We start from the raw sequence: 7,970 nt of genomic DNA, 5'->3' as shown, positions 1-7,970 counted from the left end.
TCCAGTGACAGATTTTTTTTTTTATATTTAAAAACAAAACCAACCTCCCTCCAAATAATCCCCAAACAAACAAAAACCAGATTAAATAAAATTTACAGTGAATATACCCAGCAAACATCTGTATGTGCAATTAAATACTGTGTCAGTTACTGCGGCACGAACCTCAAACAAACAATATACAAGTGTTTGGGGAGAGGAGGTCGGGGGAATCCCAAGTTTTAACTCTGTGGGGTCTGAAAAGACAACATGGGGAAGTGAGAGAATGGGGAAATCAATTTTGTTTATCTTAATTCTGTCCATATAAATATATTCATAAAGACCAAAAAAAGGAAAGGAAGCTTGGGATGTTAAGGTAATAGGAGAACAGTAGAGTGTGGGACTTTCCCATTTCTACCTGACAAAAAAATATATAAAAGAAATTAATTTTATGGTGGGAGAAGACATTTAAAAAATGATAGATGATGATGGGGGCCCAGCACAGTGGCTCACACCTGTAATCCCAGCACTTTGGGAGGCCAAGGCAGGTGGATCACCTGAGGTCAGGAGTTTGAGACCAGCCTGGCCAACATGGTGAAACCCCGTCTCTACTAAAAATACAAAAATTAGCCGGGCATGGTGCTGTGTGCCTGTAGTGCCAGCTACTTGGGAGGTTGAGGCAGGAGAATCACTTGAACCCATGAGGCAGAGTTTGCAGCGAGCCAAGAACGTGCCACCGTACTCCAGCTTGGGCAACAAGAGTGAAACTCGTCTCAAAAAAAAAAAAAAGAGGATGGGAAGAAGAGGGGTGCAAGGGGGGTCAACCAGGGAAAAAGAGGGGACCCATGGCAGGGGAGCAAGAAAGAGTCCAATGCCAGTGTGGGCATCTGTTTCCATCTTCATCACTGTCTTAGGCTCCAGTTTAGCATCAGTCTCCTTACTTCCTGCCTCTGTCCATGGTCTGTGAGGATCCTTCAACCCCCTCCACCCTGCCCCTGTTCCTTCTGTGACAGTCCCTTCCCCTCCTCCATTTATTGGGAGCTGGCTCGCTCCAGGATCCTCAGGTCATAGTTCTTTTTGGCCATTCGAAGTTTGAAGCGACTCACGGAGTTGTTGAGACGAAGGGAGGCATTTTGGGCAGCCAGGGGGCTGGGGAACACAGCCACAATGGTGTACAAGGCAGCGAGGTCCGAGTGGCGGCCATTCTCAGCAGTCCCACTGTTGTCCCCCCCACCCCCTCCAGGCAGCCCCTGAGCATCCTTGAGCCACTGGATCTTGGCGCCGGACATGGCGAGCTGTGTGAAGAGTTTGTCCGCCTCGGTACGAGTGATGCCCTCAGGGAGATCTGTCACCTCCAGCACCCGACCCAGGACTGGAAGGGGAGGAGAGAGGACATAATTGTGAGAGGTATGGGACAGGAAGGACTGGACAGCTGCCTGACAGAGAAGTGTCCAGTTAACCAAGTCTGTACACAATGTCTCCAAAAGCCTGGCCTATCTCTCTTAGCCCTTTTTTCCCCTCCCCACCATCCCAGCTCTGATGAGGGCAACTAAGAGAAAAATCAAATAAAGATTTCTCTTCTCCTAGCCCAGAGATGTAGGCAAGAAGGGACTGGGAATCAGAACCCTGGGTTTCTGAGCTGAGAACCTATACCTCAGTTCTCTCACAGGGTGCTACTGCTATGAAGAAAATGTGGCTTTTGCTGATGTTCTGGGTTTTTTTTGTTTTTTGTTTTGAGAAGGAGTTATGCTCTTGTTGCCCAGGCTGGAGTACAATGGCGTGATCTCGGCTCACAGCAACCTCTGCCTTCCAGGTTCAAGCGATTCTCCTGCCTCAGCCTCCTGAGTGGCTGGGATTACAGTCATGCGCCACCACGCCCTGCTATTTTTTAAACATTTTTAGTAGAGACAGGGTTTCTCCACGTTGGTCAGGCTGGTGTTTGAACTCTCGACGTCAGATGATCTGCCCTCCTCAGCCTCCCAAAGTGCTGGGATTACAAGCGTGAGTCCCTGAGCCTGGCCACTGATGTTCTTTAACAGTAATTTATCAATCTGAAATATGTTCCTTAGTTCCCTTTCCACTCAGAGGCTAGCTCAAATAGATTCTTCCTTCTTATCATCTCAGGAAGTCAGTTTCCCTTACTTTCCTTGTTTAGGAAACTGCTCCAAATCCCAAGACAGATCTTGTTCACCTAGTGGGAGGCCTGCAGGAGGAGAGTTCCTCCCCCATATTCTCTACCAATCTTCTCCTAAACTGGGTCTAGGACTATCAAAGGTAGATGTCCTAGAGTAGGGACAGGACGCTAATTAGAAAACTCTTATTAAAAAGAAGCAATAATTGTGTTATTCCCAGTTTTTCCCATGATCTTCCTCAGAATCTGAGATGGCTTGGTAAGGACTGAGATACTTCACTTCTCCAGTTCCTGCTTGCTTTTGAGCACAAAGGGTCCCATTTCCACTCCCCATCCTAAGCTGGCTTTTCCCACCCGTCCTGGACTGGTAATGAAGGACTGGAAAGGTGGGCACTTTCTCTTGGGGATTCAGCATCCTGTGACTCACCAACATCTGCTGTACCCAGGTCAGTGGAGGCAGATTTGAGTGCTTGTCTCTTGCCCCGGTTTCCATGCTTCAATCCACTCTGTCCCTTCAAAATTTGAAAGATGACTCTCATCCCATGTAAACAGCATTGATTACCTTGCATCACAATGTCTGCCTGAGAGATGGTGGAGTAGCACCCAACCCAGAGGACCCCACCCCACCAGGCAGGCAGGTTGGCCACGGAGCAGCGACTGAGAAACAAAGAGCCCCTCCCCTTGGCACGGGGGTCAGGTGGGAGACATGAGTACAGAAGGCAGGGCGAGCCTTCTGCTTTGTTCATTCCGTGTTATTTCCCTTGTACACCAAGCTGGCTGAAGCTTAGAGATAGGGATCTAAATAAGAAGAGGGGTCTGACAGCTCTATGGTTGCTTGTGGACACTCTTACCTGGTGCACCGTGTAAGTTGACTGGCCATGGAGCAAGGGAGGGCAGATGGACAGATTGTACTGTAATGGCTGGCCCAAAAGGGAATAGCGCCCATCACCTAGGGAGTAAGAGCAATTGGTTTTCTGGGAGCTTAAGCTTCATGGTACGATTTTTATGAGACTTCAAGGGGCTTTGGAAATAGCAACAATGCATACTATTCCTAATTTTCTATCATGGGAATGTCCACGTGACTGATGTAAAAGTTGTTTCTCTTCTTAAGTCCTTTGGCTCTCAACTGTATCTCACAGACAAATGGGATTACAAGGTCCCATCATCCTTGAAGAAAGGCTCTATCCACTGTAGACAACAGTACTATGAAAATGATCAGAGAAGAAACTTACCCTTATTAATGTCTTTTATATCTTTTCTTTTTTGAGACAGAGTTTCACTCTTGTCACACAGGCTGGAGTGCAATGGCACGATCTCGGCTCCCTGCAACCTCTGCCTCCCAGGAAGTGATTCTCCGGCCTCAACTTCCTGAGTAGCTGGGATTACAAGCATGTGCCACCATGCGTGGCTATTTTATTTTTTGTGTATTTTTAGTAGAGATGGGCTTTCACAACGTTGGCCAGGCTGGTCTTAAACTCCTGACCTCAGGTGATCCGCCTGCCTCGGCTTCCCAAAGTGTTTGGATTACAGGCATGAGCCACTGTGCCCGGATGTCTTTTACATAGATTCTCCCAAACCCTAAACCCAGAGTTCAAGTTTCTGGCTCATGTGAGGCAAAATGAGCATAGCAGACAAGAGCAGAGACTTGAACCAGACTGCCTAAGTTAAAATAGTGGCTCTGTTACTGAAAATACGATGTTGTGTATGTTTTTTCCCTCGTTAATGTTGTTGGAAAGGTTAAACAAATATAAGGCAGGTAAAGCATTTATAGCAATGCCTGGTACATATTAAGTACCATTAAGCGTTACTTATTATTGATAAATATTACATTTCAGAGCAATTTAAAGTTTTTAAACTATGCTCTCATTTTTATACTGCTTATGATAGCTAGGGAAGAAAGCAGATAAAATTCCCATCTTATTTGTGATTAATCCCATTTTATTTTATTTTTTTGTAATTGATTCAGTTCCAATGCAGTTTAACCCCATTTTATAGACTAGGAACTGTGGTCTAGTTTTGAGTTTAAGTAACTTGCTGAACATTGCAAAGCTAATCAGTGGTGAGACTGGAACTTTTTTTTTTTTTTTTTTTGAGATGGAGTTTCGCTCTTGTTACCCAGGCTGGAGTGCAATGGCGCGATCTCGGCTCACCACAACCTCCGCCTCCTGGGTTCAGGCAATTCTCCTGCCTCAGCCTCCTGAGTAGCTGGGATTACAGGCACGCACCACCATGCCCAGCTAATTTTTTGTATTTTTAGTAGAGACGGGGTTTCACCATGTTGACCAGGATGGTCTCGATCTCTTGACCTCGTGATCCACCCGCCTCGGCCTCCCAAAGTGCTGGGATTACAGGCTTGAGCCACCGCGCCCGGCCTGAGACTGGAACTTTTGAAACCAAATTTAGTGTTTCCTTTTCTAAGACCATACTGTTTCTTAAAAAGCCCCACATTCCCAGCCCTCAGACTCAGTACTAATGTTAGGTTAAACTCTTTGGTCATTAGAAAATTCAGTGAACTCATTTTCCCCAGCTCTTTTCACCCTACTTGGTTATAAGTACTAAGTATGTAAAGAAGGCTAAAGGAAGTTAACCATGGACAGCACTAGAGAGGGGCAAGTGTCTGAGGGATGTTAAAGGAGTTAGTTCCCAGAATTGGATCATCCACACTGGTGTCCTGCCTGTTGTTACTCTTTCAAGCTCTGCAATTGGGAATGGGACGTGAAGGGTAAATTCCACAGCACCAGCCCTAATTTAACCCCATACCCTGTGCTGGACCCCCAGGCCGGGGGAACTGTGTGAGGACAGGCAGGGGACTGAGTCCTGTGCAGACGCTGCTGAGGCTGGTGACAGGAGAGGGTGCTGGAGACTGGGTAGGAGATGTGACAGGGCTGCTGCTCATTTGTGTGTTGGCCTGTGGAAAAGAGGAGCACACATCACATGAACATCAAACGTTACCCTCTGGATATTCCTATGGCTTGGCTTAAAATTCACCTCTCTCAGGAAATAAGGTTCTCTTGCTGAATGCTGCCAAAGTCAGACTCTTCCTTCAAACTGCTACCTCAGTCCATAATTCATTTATGCTATTTAATTTTTTTTGAGACAGAGTCTTGCTCTATCACCCAGGTAGGCTGGAGTGCAGTGGCGCAATCTTGGCTCACTGCAACTTCTGCCTCCTGGGTTCAAGTGATTCTCCTGCCTCAGACTTCTAAGTAGCTGGGATTACAGGCACCCACCACCACGCCTGGCTAATTTTTAAATTTTTAGTAGGGACAGGGTTTCACCATGTTGGCTGGACTGATGTCAAACTCCTGACCTCAAGTGATCCGCCCGCCTCAGCCTCCCAAAGTACTGGGATTACAGGTGTAAGCCACGGTGCCTGGCTCATTTATGTTATTTTAATATCCACTTCTGGCACATTTTGATTTAAGTGTTCTCTGAGCATTTTCAAGTGTGTATCCCATCTGCCACCTTAGATATTAGGTTCCTTAAAAGAGGATGCTCTCTATTTCTTGTATTTCTCCCCAAAAAGCACCCAGGAAAAGATGCTGCTCAGTCAACAGCAAACATTGCTCCCTGGGAAGAATACAGTCGTCTCCTTGCCAAGACAAGGCTGGGTGCAGCACTCACCTGGGGGCTGCTGTCAGGACTGTACAGGTCTCCAGGCTTCTGTCCCCGCTGGTCCATGCTGTAGTATTTACAATGACTCCACTGGACCATGGATGGGTTCTGGGGTGGCTGGGGTCCATTAGGGACATTCAGCTGCATGACCACCACACCTGGTCCAGACGGTGACACTCCTAAAGGGCAGGAAGAAAGCAGTTGGTTATAAATTCAAACTGTATTTTCACCTTCCAGCTAGCCCTGAGTGGGAAAGCAGCAAACAAATCCACCCATTGCCTCAGGGTCACTCAAGCTACATCCTACCAGGAACCTGAGATGGCTGCTGATGTGGCTTCTGACTCCATCTTCTCAAACCAGTAGAAGTTTGAGTGGAAGGGAGATGAGCCCCAGATGCCAGTGCTCCCCTGGCCTTCACCTGGTGAGGGGTACTTTGGTATGCCTGGCAGAAAACTACTCCAATCTGTCAATGCTGGCTATAACCAAATGCCCAGGTGAGAGTGCTCAAATGTCTGAGCATGGTATGGGTCCTGGTCTGGACCATGGGCAAGGGCTGCAGACCTGTGCAGGCTTTTCTGGTAATGGTTATAGATAAGCCAGTGACCTCTGGTTGTTCTGGAGAAGATAAATGCACATATTTTCACTAAGCCAGACCCAGAAAGTACGTCTTGGCCAAGAACGGGGTAAGTTGGGAAACACTGTAAGCAGAGGGAATTGCATGGAGATGTATGTCATAGTCAGGAAATGACAAATGATTCAAGGTGCTAAGACACAGGGGCCACATAGGGGAAGCAGGAAATGAGACACTTTTATTTAAACAAACATTGATTGAACATTGCTATGTGCTAGGTTCCTACGTTGGGCACTGAGGGTACAAAAACCAAGGCTGCCCCTGCCCTGACAGAATGGACAGTCTATTAAGGAGTCACACATTAAACAAATAGTTGGTGTCAGAGTTTGAAGTACATTCTGGTAAGATGTTTGAACTTTATCCTGTAGCTGTTGGAAGACTTGTGCTTTGGAGAGCTAACTCAAATGGCCGATTGTAGGATCACTAGGGAGAGAGAGATTAGCAGCAAGAAGGACTATTTAGAAAGCTATTGAAGGTCGGGCACAGTGGCTCATGCTTGTAATCTCAGCACTTCGGGAAGCTGAGGCAGGTGGGCTGTTGGAGTCCAGGAGTTCAAGACTAGCCTGGGCAACATGGTGAAACCCTGTCTCTACAGAAAATATAAAAATTAGCTGGGTGGGCCGGGCGCGGTGGCTCAAGCCTGTAATCCCAGCACTTTGGGAGGCCGAGGCGGGTGGATCACGAGGTCAAGAGATCGAGACCATCCTGGTCAACATGGTGAAACCCTGTCTCTACTAAAAATACAAAAAATTAGCTGGGCATGGTGGCACATGCCTGTAATCCCAGCTACTCAGGAGGCTGAGGCAGGAGAATTGCCTGAACCCAGGAGGCGGAGGTTGTGGTGAGCCGAGATCGCGCCATTGCACTCCAGCCTGGGTAACAAGAGCGAAACTCCGTCTCAAAAAAAACAAAAAAAAACAAAAAAACAAAACAAAACAAAAAAATTAGCTGGGCATGGTGAAATGCACCTGTAGTCTCAGCAACTCAGGAGGCTGAGGTGAGAGGATCACTTGAGCCTGGCAGGTCGAGGCTGCTGTGAGCCATGATTACACCATTGCACTCTAGCCAGGGTGACGGAATGAGACCCAGTCTCAAAAAAAAAAAAAAAAAAAAGGCTGCTGAAACAGAATGAAGAGGTTTGAAATTAGGGCAATGCCAGCAGGAATGGGGTGAAAGTCAGATCCTGGTCAGAGTTCAGGTGACTGACTGGATGCGACCTTGAAATTTTGTCACTGACAGCCATAGACAGACTCATCTTCTTACAGTGTGGGAGAAGGAAAGGCCTTAACAAGGAGGAACAGGCCGGGCGTGGTGGCTCATGCTTGTAATCCTAGCACTTTGGGAGGCAGAGGCAGGCGGATCACGAGGTCAAGAGATGGAGGCCATCCTGGCTAACATGGTGAAACCCGGTATCTACTGATAATACAAACATTAGCTGGGCGTGGTGGCTTGCACCTGTAGTCCCAGCTACTTGGGAGGCTGAGACAGGAGAACTGCTTGAACCTGGGAGGCAGAGATTGCAGTGAGCCAAGATCACGGCACTGCACTCTGTAGACAGAGCAAGACTGGTGACAGAGCGAAACTCCCTAAAAAAAAATCTTCATGGTGAAAAGCAAG

General features: G+C 47.3%; 1 protein-coding gene across 26 annotated transcripts in view; it reads right to left on the bottom strand.

Moving 5' to 3' along the window:
- R3HDM2 (R3H domain containing 2) overlaps positions 1-7,970 on the bottom strand; it is a 187,556-nt gene continuing 179,586 nt past the window's right edge. For 12 of the 26 annotated variants that reach the window (XM_032289702.1, XM_032289693.1, XM_032289713.1 and 9 more), the window contains 5 exons: positions 5,732-5,901; positions 4,868-5,015; positions 2,959-3,056; positions 2,535-2,619; positions 961-1,348 (listed from right to left, as the gene is read on the bottom strand). In XM_032289702.1, the coding sequence (XP_032145593.1) occupies positions 1,008-1,348; positions 2,535-2,619; positions 2,959-3,056; positions 4,868-5,015; positions 5,732-5,901 (842 nt within the window). In that variant the 3' untranslated portion in view covers positions 961-1,007. Of the gene's footprint in view, positions 1,349-2,534; positions 2,620-2,958; positions 3,057-4,867; positions 5,016-5,731; positions 5,902-7,970 lie in introns of all 26 variants that reach the window. The other 14 variants (XM_032289768.1, XM_032289840.1, XM_032289761.1 and 11 more) reach the window with 4 other exon arrangements.

The sequence above is a fragment of the Sapajus apella genome, unplaced genomic scaffold (genome assembly GCF_009761245.1).
Source record: "Sapajus apella isolate SASKATOON/1434 unplaced genomic scaffold, GSC_monkey_1.0 scaffold2, whole genome shotgun sequence".
NCBI classification, from domain to species: domain Eukaryota; kingdom Metazoa; phylum Chordata; class Mammalia; order Primates; family Cebidae; genus Sapajus; species Sapajus apella.
This window is presented reverse-complemented; position numbering and strand designations above follow the sequence as displayed.